The 15,107-nt window shown below is 40.0% G+C and overlaps 1 protein-coding gene across 2 annotated transcripts in view; it reads right to left on the bottom strand.

Moving 5' to 3' along the window:
- The window catches only part of FBN2 (fibrillin 2), a 277,388-nt gene that overhangs the window by 216,358 nt on the left and 45,923 nt on the right, over window positions 1–15,107 (bottom strand). Inside the window, exon 6 of one of the 2 annotated variants that reach the window (XM_067569251.1) lies at window positions 9,052–9,249. The exons of the other annotated variant lie outside the window; for it this stretch is intronic. Within the exon in view, the coding sequence (XP_067425352.1) occupies window positions 9,052–9,249 (198 nt within the window). The remainder of the gene's footprint in view (window positions 1–9,051; window positions 9,250–15,107) is intronic. 2 annotated transcript variants of the gene reach the window in all.

Here is a 15,107-nt window from a genome sequence, read left to right as displayed (position 1 = left end):
TATTTACACAAAGGCTTTCCTTCTCACCCCATCAAAAGAAATGCCCTTTGCCTCATGACCCCAGGTTTGCGTGTTGTGGATAGGAGGGGTAACTGACTTTGGGATCTAGTCATCTGGTTTACCATTTAAGCAGAAGCAGTTTGTCATGACAACATTGCTTGGAAAACAAACTTATTTTAAGTACATTTACTGGAAGTGTTTATACTTTTTTCCTGCAACTGTCCTGAGTTTATTTCACATAGCACAGTGCACAAATGCATCATTTAGATTGTGGGTGTGCTGAATCCCTTGTAAGGGTAGGGAGTTCCAGCATATCCTTCCTGGGAACGGGAACATTCTTTTTTAAAAAAACATCTACTGTGTGGTGCAATCTAGTCTATTTGAAATGCAAAATGATCCCTTCTGCTCTTGAGTCTAGGGAAGTCATACATGGCAGGTATGATTTAGCAATATCCAGAGAGAAGAGGCGTTCCACTCACACCAAACCCACCCAATAGCCCCCTCCAGCACATAGCTTTTGTAGTTTATTTCGTCTTTGACTCTTGTGCCTCAAAACGAACTTAAGATGCGGAGCATAAACACAACCGTCAGTTACTACTGCTTATTTAAATTAAGCTATGTCCACAAAGTTGCGGTTAAAAATCACAATTTATTGATGCTGCCAGTAGTAGATTAATTTGAAAACAGCAATATCTGAGTTTACCGATGTCCTTCCCAAAGACAGTCTGTTTGAATCTCACAAGAGTACACTTCCCTGCCTTATAAGCCAAAGATATTAAATAATTATAAATCCATTGCAGTAGCAAAGTTAATAAAATATATTCTTAAAATGGCTTATTCAGTGAATTACTTTCTGAATACCATTTTAAGCCATGGGAATAATTTGTCTGCATATACTACAATTTTGTGATCAAATAGACATGGAAGAGGTGCTTTGGGTGTTTTTGTTCTACCTTGCCAGCTAGGTTTAACTATGCATCAATTTTAACATTATTCATTCCCCAACTGTTCATGCTCCTGAGGGCCAAATGTATTAAAAAGAATTCTTAGTGCCATAAACACAAAATTAAATTAATTATTCTTTAGGCACGGTTGAGTATACCAAGAGATTCAATATGCTAAAGATTAGGTAGAATGTTTCCATGTGTTCATGGGTCTGATCATATCTGGCAAGTGAAAAAAGGTTCTTTGCTTTTTCAGACAGTTTTCTGAGTAAATGGTAACCGCCTGCAGGATTTGCATTACTAACTTTACACATGAACCTTTGAAAACCTAGCCAACTTTGGCCTCTCTCTCTGATGAGTGGACAGTTTTTAAGCAAATCCTAAAGATCAAAAAAAGCTTGGGGAAATGGAGGCTCTGTAAAATATACTTAAAGGAATTCTGTCCAGTAGTTTAGACCCTAAATTTAGGGGAGGAAGCTTGGTTTGGTTTTTAACAAAAAGGTTTTACTGAACAGAAACAAACATTCTCCTGAATGTTATATTTTAATTTAAATGACAATAGGCTTATTTGTTTTTTAAATAACCCGGTACATGAGAACCAAAAAGCTAAATGGCTTAGAATACAGTGGAAAAGACTAGCCCTTTTTGTGTCCCCTAAATGAATAACATAATGCAAAAGGAAACGAGCATGCTGAAATGCTGAAAAGCGCATTTGATTTTTTTTCCCTGTTTTAATAATTGAAGGTATCATCAGTAACCAGGGGTCTGATCCTGGGAATTATAGCATTGACTTGAATGGGAGCCAGATGGAGTTACAGGTAAGGACATCTGTTTTAACAGAGTCACTTTAACTCTCACACAGTAGTTCCTGAGAGCTGACCTATTAAGAAATCAATCTCTGTTGTTTTTCATAATGAAATTGACATTTTTATGTACTTTACCATCTCTAATGGGAGGTAGTCTTACTATAGTGTTTCTCAGCAACTCATCTCCTGCAACTCTGTCCTATTTTCAGAACAACAATTGTGACAGGAGGGAAGATGTTTGGGAAAAAACCTTGAGATTGGATTAGCCACTGCAGGTGGTCAGAAGTGGGACAAAGAGGTAGGAGTTGTCTATTTCCTCTCTTCAGTGCCAAGAATCAACTGTCTGAAGAGGAGAGAGAGTAGCTGAGAAATGGACTGTTAAGGAATGTAGGGAGGAGCTGAGAAATCTTCCAGCATGGGATTCCCGCCACTACCTTGCTACAGCCATGTAGTAATGGCAAGAAAATATTCTCAACTAAGACTCTCTCTTGCCTGAATATTTTGGGATGAGGTACTATCTGATCTCTTGGGAACAAGGCAGGTGTCATTTCTATCTTCCCCTGAGTTAAAAATCAGTTATAAACCCCATTTTTGAAGCAAAAAGAGCTGCTGATGGGAGATTTAAAGATTTGGGTTATTTTTTAATTCCTTTTTAGGTTGGATGATATCATTAATAAATAAATAAATTCTATAGCATTCTACTTGCTCTGCAAACATAACTGATTAATCCACAAAAGATGCCAGCCAGTTGAGTACCTCTCCTGGACCTGAAAAAGAGCTCTGTGTAGCTCAAAAACCTCTCTCTTTCACAGAAGTTGGTCTAATAAAAGATATTACCTCACCCACCTTGTCTCTCTAGCCAGCTGTCTAGGCTTTTATCCCTATTTACAGTCATAGAAAAGTGAAATGAATGGCCCGAGGTTTATACAAAAAATCAAGACAGGCTGCTTCATCTTCGTCTTAGATCTCTTGTTGATTTTCCTCCTCCAACCCCAGCCTTTGGCTCTTTCACTCTGTAAGTTACATCAGTTAACACCAGAAAATCTGCATCAAGCACTTACTTCTCTGATTATATATATTGGGATCGATACAGACATAGATATAGCTCTATTTGTTCTTTAAGTAAGGGCTTACCTACATGGGGAGTTATTCTGGATAGCTATTCTTGATTAACTCCAGTCTTTAGAAGTGCACACCCTACCTGATTCTGGTTTAATTTTCATATATAGAAAAGCCGTAACATAGGATAAAGCTGGCCAGCAGTTCTGAAAGACTGACAGCTGAATCTAGAAGCCTACCAGAAGCTAGTGATACAATAGTTGATACAATTTAGTAACAAGTGAAGATAGCTCCTCAGTTAGTACTCAACCCAATTCCCTTTCCATCTGGCCCAGCAACTTTGATGTTATGCTTTGCTGTCTCATGGATCCTCATAAGGTAAATGTGTTCTCCAGATCTTCAGGCCTTGTAAATTCTGACTTTCTTTGTTTTTCATGTAACTTTCTCACCATGCAGCCTTCTGACTCCCCCAAATGGGCTGTTTGTCTATCTCATCCACATTTGCCTAATCTGTGTTCTTACATTAGCTCCCATCACATCAAAGAGCTTCTATAAGTTTCGTACTATATCCGTTCCTAATGGCTGGTGTCAGGTTGTTCCATTAATTTTGCTGATGGCATTGGTCATTGAATTACCTACTTAAGTGGAATATTTAATTTGTCTATCTTTACAACCCTTAAAGAAAGCAAGAAATGGATTAGTGCTATCCTCTTCTGGCCTTTGTGTGTGACAGGAAGAGGCTTCCTGAGATAGCATCTAAGTAAACAGTGGCAATCCCAGTATAGAAATCACTAATCTTGTAACATCTTTCATGCCCTCTTGGCTTTACACCCTCAATTTGGTTTTTGGGGTTAGCAACAGTTCTTTATTGCAGATGATGCTTTATTTAAACTGGATTTAAGTGAAATCAATGATTTCACAGCAAAGCTCATGTTTCTTACAGCCACTGTGTCATAGGTAGGGCCCTACCAAATTGATGGCTGTGAAAAATGTGTCATGGACCATGAAATCTGATCTCTCCCGTGAAATATGGCTATTGTAGGGGAGATGGGGTTGAGGGTGCCCCAGCTGGGAGCTCTTACCATGGATCTGGGTTCCAGCTGCTAATCACAGACTGGGCTGGTGAGAGACGATGTGACATGCTGTACCCCCTGTATACCCTTATGGTGTGATTTGTATATCATTCATGTTCATCCTTATAGTGTAACTGTATATTGTTTAAGGCAAAGTATGTCTTGTAAGGTGTTTGTGGAATGCTCATGACATACTGAACATTATTGTTATGATCATATGCTTCTTGCAAAGACACATGCATGATTACGAAGCTCAGCTATGTAATATTCCCAAATGTGTGCCGCACTGGCTTGAATAGATCCAGGCAAACACAAAGCAGAGTGAGAGTTCACGCCTCGCTGAGGCATGCATAGAGGAACAGTCGACAGGCCTGAGCATTTGATAAAGTGATGCACATTTGACCCAAGTGGAGGAAGCCATGCCAGACACTGCCGATCACCTGACCCCAGGGCTCCTTTCAAGGGCTCCTTCCCACCCCACGAAGGGTTGTGGATCCTCAGGGGAGCAGGGAAAGAGTAATTCTGCCTTACACACAGATGGTGCAACAAAGCTAAGAGAATAACTGATTTTTTGATTCAGTGGCTGAATCAAATAATCCAAACACATTTTCATTTCAGGTAAACCCAAAACAACAATTTTTCAATTTTTGTCACTGAAACAAAAAACTAAAAAAAAAGTTTGTTTTTAGGTTGAATAAAACATTTTGTTTGATCCGAAATGAAATATTTCATTTAGCCTTTTTTACTTTTATGGGTTTTTTTTAATTACATCTTTATTTAAAAACAAAAAGTCAAAACATTTCATTTTGAAAATGTCAAAATGAATGTTTTTCAGAATCCCCCCCATTCTTTGGACAAAACTATTAACAAAATATTTTGCACAGCTTTAGCGTGCAAGTGGGAAGGAAACTTACCCTTCCTCCCTGCTAAGCACTCATGTAAGGGCCAGCAAAATCTAGGCTTCAGTTTTTACTCAGTCTTCACGCATAGCTCCCCCTAGAGTGGTAAGGCTCTTCATCATCTCCAATTCATAGCTGAGCCTTTAAAGTACAATCAACCCATAAAGACCTCAGGATTTGGTTCAATGGGAGTTGCAAGTGCTCAGCACTTTCCGGGATTTGACTGTTATTGTCAAAGCTAGAAGTAATCGCTTCTTGGAACAAAACCAAAAAACCAAAGTTTAACTTTTATCTGAGTGCTCCCAGAAACATCTTGGGCATACAAACTCCTCAATATATCATCTGGTAACTCCTATTGACTGAATCAAATCTTCATACACAGCAATTGTAATCAAAATAATACTTCTTTTAAGCAGTCATTGTTAATTCACAGGACAACTGAATTACATTGTTTTAATATAATTCACTACATGATGAAGTCAATTGTTCACCTTTAACTTACAAATATGTTACACAGTCTGAACGGGCAACCAAAATTTGGAAATAATGGAAAATCACATGAGGACACAATGTAAAAAGCCTAATTCATCCCTAGAGTAACTTAACTAAAGCCATTGGGAGTTGTACCAAAGATGAGTTTGGCACAAAGGTTTAAAGAGTTTACAGTATTTGGCCCAACGTTTTCATTATCCAAAGGGGTTTGATTTTGAGATCCCCATCAGTAGAAAACTTCCTGTGTCTTTAATAGGCACTTCCCATTTATTATATTGTTACAAAAAGTAGAAGTTAAAAAGTACATATAATGGTTATGAATCCACAAAAGCAGCAGCAGAATGTGAATGGTTAAAACTGACAGAAGGCTGCACAGATTGTTTCCAACATACAAGGAAAAACTCAGTCGAGACACCTTCTCCCTCTCCCCAGCATTGATCAGCTTTATAAAAAGCCTAATTTGACCTGTGAGTGGGGCACACTGGAAATGTGGATGTGAGAAATAAGAGAGAAAAAGGGATGGTGTATACAAGTATTATAAGTTAAATAAATGGTGTCAATAAAAAATGTTGAGGGTATTCATGTTTAGAGAGATTAATCTGAACTAGTAACTACAGTTTTGGTTCCAAGTCAATATCAAAACTATGCCTGAGGAAGGGAAAATGACAGGCTTTTTGTGTTCCTATTTGGAAGAGGTCTCAGTCTCAAGAACTGGTTTTCTTCTGAAATTTCACCCCAAATTGGTAAACATTTTATAAGAGGAGTGGATGTCGCAAGAGGCCCACCATCTTGAAGTTGCTATTCCAGAAAAGCAACTGATCTTGTAGGATTTGTGGCAAATTTTAAGCCATTGCACCATGAGGTAATAGTGAGAGCAACAGCTACAACAGCACACTAGTAGACACAGGAGAGAAAAGTGAGAGGCAGAAGGAAAAATGAAGAAGTAGAAGGATGGAGGGAATTTAATGGATTCATAGATTCCAAGGCCAGAAGGGACAATTGTGTTAATTTGGACTAGCCTCCTGTATAATACAGTTCACAGAATTCGCCCAGAATAATTCCTTTTGAACTAGAGCATATATTTAAAAAAATTCAATCTTGATTTAAAAATTGCCAGTAATGGTGAATCCACCATGATCCCAGGTTAATTGTTCCAATGGTTAATTTCACTCACTGATAAAAATGTACACCTTCTTTCCAGTTTGAATTTGTCCAGCTTCAGCTTGCAGCCACTGGATCTTGTTATATTTAGTCTGCTATACTGAAAAGCCCATTATCAAATATTTGTTCCCCATGTAGGTATTTACAGACTGTAATCAAGTCAACCCTTACCCTTCTCTTTCTTAAGCTAAATAGATGAGCTCCTTCAGTCTATCGCTAGAAGGCATGATTCCTAATCTTCTAAACATTCTCCTGGCTCTTCTCTGAACTCTCTCCAAATTTAGGAACATCATTCTTGAAATTGTGGATACGGGAACTGGACTCAGTATTGCAGCAACAGTTGTGCAGAGGTAAAATAACTTCTCTACACCTAGTTGAAATTTCCCTGTTATGCGTCTAAGAAGGATTACATTAGCCTTTTGGTCACAGCATCAAACTCGGAGCTCATGTTCAGCTGGTCAGCCACCATGACCCCCAAATATTTTTGAGAGCCACTGCTTCCCAGGATAGATTGCCCCATCCTGGAAATATGCCGTACATTCTTTGTTCCTAGACGTGTATGTTTACATTTAGCCATATTATAACAAGTTACATGGCTAGGACTGCAGTATTACAGAGTACCCTTCCTGAGCCTATTATTCCAATATTAGCTATAAAATCCACCAAGTATCACCAGATGTGGCTTTTCTGAACCCCTATGAATGCAGCATTTAGACAAAACATTCCCCAGTATTGTAGGGATGTTTTCATTGCATCATTTATATACTTTCCCTTGGATTATAGCAGAGTCTTGGTGAATTTTTAATTCCAGCATTTAGAGACAGAATTCTCCACTGCTTTAGGGAAGTCCTAATGATGCACTTACTGAAGTATTTACATTGCATTTTTTAGAGAAAGGAGTTCTTCTAGTTATCATTCTCTCTTGTACTGTGTTAGGTATTCTCTCAGTTACACTGGGGGATCTGTCTGTACAGAGAACACTGTAACCAGACCATGTTTTCTGAAATGGCTTTGGAAAATCATAAGACTTAAAAGATGTTGACACCCACACGCAGATCAGAGCATTAAATTTATTTTGAGATCCCCATCAGTAACCAAGTTCCCCAATGTCTTTAATAGGCTATGCCCATTTATGATATTATTACAAAAAGTAGAAGTGTATATAATGGTTGTAACAAACCATGAAAGAAACAGCAAATTGTATCTTCATCTTCTAGGTGCTGCACATTGACTGTAGGGTTTGAGGACTTCACTGGAGACGTACATATTTCTGTTTCACAAAATCTGAAGTCCAATTCCCAATCCCAACCACAGGAATAACTCATGTTTTCTAAACATGGCAGAATGCCATTATCACATGCTGCAAGCAGGAGTTGTGAAACAAAGTATAGCCAATGCAATAAACACTTACAATGGCTTGTCAGATTGTAACCATGAACATTTTGTAACTGTTGATTGTAGATGTGATAATGAGCCAGACTTATTCTAGCTGTGGATACTTGCCCAGACAGTCAGAATAAGAGACTGCCTTGAGGTCCTAGAACACTGAAGTGAACAGGATTCTGTATTATTTGTGTCTTGTAGCTAAACTAGGGAAAAGATAGAGAAGTTATGTTCTCTGGAGAGTATGTCTGCTGATTTGGCTGTTAGGAATCCCTGGAAAGGTACTGAGACAACAGAGTCTACAATTCATTACATATCTCAATCTGCAACTAACACAACCTATGCAACAGAAAGGAAGTAACCTCCTAATTCATTTGGAATTACTACCATCCTTAACCATTTCATTCTACATGCAGTTTAAGAATTCAATCAAAAGGAAGACAGAGAGCGGGGCAAGATAGAAAAACCTTTTTGATATGTCTGCCTTCATCCATCATATATGTGAGGTCATATCAGAGTGGAATGATCAGTCACGGATTGCTAGAGAAAAGGCAGAATGTGATGGTGCATCAGACAACAAGTTTGACAGGTCTCCCAGTTCTTAGACCATTCTTTACTAGTCAAATACACAGAGAGCTGCTGCCAGTTCACAAAGCAACGTTCCTGGTACCACACCTGCCGATGCAGTCTTCAGCCTTTGCACCCAAACTGATTGACACACCACCAGTGGCCCCAACTACAAGATCTATGAGCCTCCAAGGTTGTGCAAATAAGTAATTAAACAATTAATAAATAGCAAAGGAAAGGAACTAGGACCCATACCTCCAATTTACAAAGCAAACTGCTTAAATGTAAGAGAGAGGCCGTCATTTCTTTTTCTAGACAGAACTCAAAGTACCTGGGCATTTTTTACTTTAGTGGAGGGAAAGAGCAAGAGACTTAGGTTGAGTAACTAGCATTATACCATAGCTGGTAGATGTGAGAGACAGCCCTACCCCATTATGGTTTTTGGTTTTTTTTGGTTTGTATTCATTTTTTTCCATACCATTAGTAGAATATTAGAATTTTGCAAATAACAGTAATATTTTTCTATGTTTATTATTTCATAGATTCCTGGAATCTATGAAATAAACACTGAAAAAGATACACAGTAATTTGATTTTTGGTGGATATGAGCTTTTCTAAACAACATTCACAATGCAGTAACCATACACAGCCAAAACAGAAGGCTTACCTTGACATGCTCCATTGCGGATGTTAGGAATGAAGCCACGACGACATGGCTGAGGCTGTGCAGGACACATCTCACAAGGATGGCCCCATGCACGTCCAATGGTTGCACAACAAAGGGTTTTCGTACAAACAATACCCGTCAGCTGGCCCTGACACATCTGGTTGTTGACCTGAGTGAAACAAGGGCCTGTTCTATAATCTGGAAAAGAAGAATGGAAAAATGGAATGTCTGATGCAAAGACAACGTTGCTTCCAGCAACTGCCCCACATAGTGTAGTCGGAATCCATTTTTCCTCAATAGATCTCAATGTAAAGAAACTATTACATTTAAATAATGATCTTGCATGCAGAAGTAGTGGGAAACCTTCCACAGGAAGCACTAATTTTTGTAGAGATAAATAAATAAAGCAGTACAAGATTTTAGCTATGTGTTTATTATTGAGGAAGATGTTGGAAGATGAAAGAAGCTAATGCCCCAAAACTGAGCTTCTAGGTGACCAAATGAATGTAAATTCATTTACATGTAAAATTAATACTGTAATATATGAAAGGCTACAAATAAAAATACATAAAATAATAATTTTATTAACTCCTGGGAGAGCTGGGATTTCCTGTTGATGAGCAAATTCATTACAATTGACTAGAAAAAAATCCAGACCAATGGCACCAATGGGTTCATTTCCTATCAAATGAGGCCATGCAAGAAACAGTCACACAATTAGCATCTCAACTGTAATGCTTAGTACAAGCCAGTGACTTAACTGTATGCTTCTCACAGAATACAAACTAGTTTATTATTTATTTTCAAACAGAAGTGACAGGGAAAATGGAACCTGAACAAGCTATGCTGATAAACTACTGGAAAAATCAAGCATTTGCAAATATGCAATTGCAGATGTGACATCAAACTGGTGAAATACAACATTTAGTAAAGAAAGTGTAACCCCCTCATTTTAAATCCCACTTGTTTGCAATGTATAACCATGGCTTCACAATATTTGTAATTTGTAGATAAGAATTTGATATATATATATATATGATGATCAGATATATAATTTAGCAACTAGCATCCTCCTTTATGATAGAATGTTCACTTTTTCATACAGCAATAGCCAATAGGAATATTTCCCAATAATATCTACCCTGTATTATTTTGGATTTTCCTAGAAATTAAGCCATGACACATTCAAAAGACTGCTTTAATTTTGAGATTATTTTATATTACTACTGATCTTCATCAGACCTTACATTTAACAAGCAAAACCACAGGCACAGATTCTCAGGAGTGGCAGAGGTATGCTGAGTGCAGGACTGAGAAGTGGAGGAAATGTGGCTCAAAGCCACTCTTGTATTCTCTTAATCCTTGTAGCACTCAGTGTAAATCAGAGCTGCTTCCAGACTGTTGGAATTTATGCTGGTTTGTGACAACCCTCTAGTCTAGGAGCACTGCAGATCAACAGTAATTTGTTCATACACATTCCTCCCATGGCACATCCCTTTGGCTACACTGCTGCAAGGAGGTGCCAGCTGACTACGCCCAATGTTTTCTTTACACCAAGGATCAGGCCCATAAAGCAAAAATTCACTCTCCATCCTTAATAGAACTTATTAGGGCATCAATCTTCCAAAGACTTTGCACATGGTTGACTTTACACATTGTGATTAGCCTCATTCACTTCAGTGGGTGTATTCACAGTGCATAAAGTTAAGCATGCAGAATCAGGGGCTAAGTTATTTTGATATAAAGGGATGAAAAGAAAAAAAAGAGTCTCTGAGGTAAGAGGATTTCCATCCAATATTCTCTAGTGCATACTCTATTCTGAAACATTAAGACTTTTGTGCTTCCCCCACCTTCTCTTCAATACTTAAATACATAGAGTAGCATTTTTTGCTACAATACCTACATGATCTAAAGGAGAAGCTATACATTAAAAAGGTCCCAATCTGCCTTCTCCTCCAAAACACAGAGTATCAGCTCTACAACGGTTTCAGTTTCACTGACATTCAAAGTTCCTCCCTGTCAAACCGAGCACTGTTGCATTTTCTTAAAATGTACAGAAATTATATATCTCACTGATGATTGATAAGACAGTGACCTTGTCACACTATAGACTCATATGGGAATGACTAATATTTGAAACATGAACAAATTCCACACATCCCATCAGGGATTTAAATACCATGAACTCATTGTGAATATTGCCTGAATTTTAATTAAAGGCTAAGGATTAGGAAAGGGTTCTATCATATGTTACCATTGTGCACTCCCTTCATGAAAGTTTGTGCAGGTGTCATGCAGCTTGAGGGGAATATCATATGGAATGTTGCTTTTAGCTTTCAAATCACTGTCAATGGTCATGTTACTTTGAGAAAATACAAATGCTATCAAAAGAAAAACAGAACAACTGTTCAGAAAATGTGGACCAACTATAATATGAACAGAAGTACAATTACAAGCTTTTCTATGCAAAGCTTTATGTTCCCCTTAGGAATGTCTTGGGCCCCCCAAACACTAGCATAGATTAATATTTAGTTATGATAAACTTGGGGCTTATTCAGGTAAATTCAGTGCCCCCTTCTCTCCTAAAAAACTTAAAGGTTCAGTATGTCAATCATCTCACCTACCCCAAACTGCTTAACCATTATCACTAGGAAGAGTTCATTCCCATGGAGGGGTTTGGGGAAGGAGATAAGAAATATGACCAGAACGCTCAGAGAGATTGTGTGCATGTATTAGATGAGAAGAGGAAGGATAATATCGGGGGAGCAGTATATTGAGATTTCCTGTTAAAACAGATAGCATGGGGGTGGGAAACATGCATGTGACCCAGCTAATGCTGTAATATGGGAGGAGACGCCCAAATCACTATGGGGCTCGAGTTATTATAACCAGAAAGTTCTCTATCAGCAAGAAGTTGTTGTGTGCCGTATCACTGAATATTAGGGCATGAGCATTAGGTTTCATGCTAGCATCTCTAGGGCCACCAGCAGCTGCAGTTCTGACATGACCCTAACTAAAGTCCACCGCAGAGTTGCAAATAAGGAAATTTTTAATCAGATGTAAAAGAAAAAATTAAATTCATCCTACAATTCAGTGACACTGAAAAGGACTTACAGATAATGGTAGATATTCAACTGAACATGAGCTCCCACTCCAATTCTGTGGCTAAGTGCAGGAATACCATCCTTAGATACATAAGCAGAGGAATATCAGCTAGGAATAGGCAGGTATTATTGCCTTTGAATACTGCCTTAATGAGACCATTATTGGAATAAAGTGTTCAGTGCCAGCACCCACACTTCAAAAGGAATGTTGAAATATTGGAAAATGTTCAGAGAAGAGCTACAGGAAGGATATGAAGTCTGGAAAACATGACATAGTGAGAGACTATAAAAGCTCAATCTACTTAACATAGCCTAAAGGAGGACAAAAGATGATTTAATCATGGACTAAGTGTCTTTTAAATAGTAAGTACCCCCTAACTTCTGAAAATTTTAAGAAGTACCCCAACATTCAATTTTCCACTCTGAGAAATACAATCTTTTTCCCCTTTACCGCTGGACAACTGTATTTCTCATAAAGCAGGAGAATTCTGAATTCTGCAATGCTGTGTGGCTGTGGCAGATCACAAAATCCCCTGCTGTTTCTCCCTTCCTTCCTTCCTCCTCCCCTCTTCCTCCATATAGGAGCAAAGGTCAACGCCAGCCAATCATTGGCAGGGTCACGTGGTATTCTCCTCACACAAGTGGGAACTTGTGAAGTACGAGCAGGCAGTAGCGCCCACCAGACTGGATAGCAGCACTCCCCATGGCCGTCCCTAGAGGGGTGTGGGCCCCTCTTAACATTTTATACTGGTAAAATCTGGGGCTGTCATAGTTGTCAATTTCACTGCTCAACTACAGCAAAGTAAGCCTGCAGGTAGAGCCTGGCTCCAGAACTGGGCAAGTCGCTGGGCTCTCCGCCTGGCTTTCTGGGCACCGGGCTTTGAGCCGGGGAGGGGAGCTGACGTGGGCAAGTTGCAGGTGGCTGCCGCCTGACTGCCAGCCCAGGAGTGGGAGAAAGCCATCTGCTGCGAGCTGGGGCGGAGGAGGCTTCTGCGCAGGCTGGGACCCAGGGATGTGGGCAGGCGGCAGATGGCTGCTGCCCATTCTTCAAGCCAGGGCATGGGAGGCTGTCTCTTGGCTCAGAACTGGGGCCCGGGTGGCAACCACCCAGCTGTGAGCCCAGCTCACAGGGTGCAGGAGGCTGCTGCAGGGCTCCCACCTGGCAGCTGGGACTGGGCAGGATGCAGGCGGCTGCCGCCTGGCTTCCCAAAAAGCTAGCGGCTGCTGTCCAGTGTCCCAAAAAAGCCGGGGGCGGCCACCCAGCTTCCCAGGACTGGGGCGGCTGCCTTCTACCTCCCAGCTAAGAGGTGGAACAGGGAGGGAAGTCGGCACCTGCCGCCTGCCTCCCCCAGAATCCGGCGCCTGCTGCCTACCTCTCAGTTGGGACCAGGCGGGAAGCAGGTGGCTGCCGCCTGGCTTCCCCAGAAGTCAGCGGCTACTGCCCACCTCCCTTCACTGGCTTGTTCACCGCGTACCCCCTGCCTGTGTCTCGCATACCCCCAGAGGTACACGTATCACAGGTTGAGAAACTATGTTCTAAAAGATGCGCTGTAGCTCAACAAAAGTTATGGGCTTGATACAGAAATTACTGGGTGAGGTTCTATGGGCCATGTTATGCAGGAGACTAAATTATCATAATGGTCCCTTTTGGCCCTAAAAGTCTATAAAACCATTAATCAGATTTTCCGTGTGGGTTTTCATGTCTTAATAGTAGGTGTTTCTTCATTTGTTCCTTTTTCAGTGTTGCTACTGGAACAGTTCTGCCAGAAAGCACTGATGGAACATATGCTATAAATTATTTGCTGCTTAGAAAGTCTAAATGCCCTGGTGAGAGAAGGTGATTTACTTCTGGCATGTATATTATTCATGGTTTTCTTTGTCTCAGAAAACTGAGTTCAGTATGTATTGTGACTTGAAAACTGACAAAACGTCTGTAATGATTAAAATTATTAATAAAATGTAAATTTAAAAACAAAAGAGCCACTTTTTTCTTGGCATAGAAAGCACCAGAATAGAGAAAATGGAAGTAGCATACAGTACTTATAAATACTTGTTTTGAAGTCACCAACAGCATTCCTGTTCTTTGTATGCATTCTGCATTAACTCAATGAGTATGTCTATATAGCAACTAGACAGCCACAGCTGGTCCACGCTAGCCAATTTGGGCTCGGGCTGCAGGGCTGTTTTATTGCTGTGTAGACTTCCAGGCTCAGGCTGGAGCCTCGGCTCTAGGACTGTACAGGGTGGGGCAATGAAATGGTCCCAGAGCCTGAGTCCCGCGAGCCTGAGTAAGCTGGCATGGGCCAGCCGCAGGTTTTTTTTCACTGTATAGACATACCCAATGAGGCTATATATACACAGACGTATGGATATTTTTCTTGAAATTTTTAGATTTGATTTTTAAAATAAACAGTTCCATGCTATATGTTGTTTAAATAAAGCTGCCTGACGCTAAAGTCTGTCCTAATGGTTAGGAACATAGGAATCACTGTACTGCATCAGAACTGAGGTCCACCTAGCCCAGTATCCTGTCTCTGACAGTGGCCAGTACTAGATGCAGCAGAGGAAAGTGCAAGAACCCTGCGGTAGGCCGATGTGGGATAATCTGTCCCCCTCATTAGGTCTCATCCTGGTCTCTAATAGGAAGAGATTGATTTAAGTCCTGAAGCAGAAGGTTTAATATCCCTTCAAAAATGTGTTGTAATTAATTATGACAACTCTGGATATGTTGATATCCATACAAATATCCAATCTCTTTGTGAATTTTGTTAAGCTCTTAGTCACAATGACCTCTTATGGCAATGAGTTCCCCAGTGTAATTGCTGTTGTCCAGTAATTCTAGTCAGCTCCTCTCCAACAGCCACAAAAAAATGTCTGCCTACCTCAGCAAGATGGAGGGAGAGAAGAGGAGGTGAAAGAGTAAAAAATGACACCCCAGGGATTTATATGGTC

The sequence above is a fragment of the Emydura macquarii genome, unplaced genomic scaffold, assembly GCF_026122565.2.
Source record: "Emydura macquarii macquarii isolate MOO-44397 ecotype Brisbane River unplaced genomic scaffold, CSIRO-AGI_Emac_v2 contig_2897, whole genome shotgun sequence".
Taxonomy (NCBI): Eukaryota; Metazoa; Chordata; order Testudines; family Chelidae; genus Emydura; species Emydura macquarii.
This window is presented reverse-complemented; position numbering and strand designations above follow the sequence as displayed.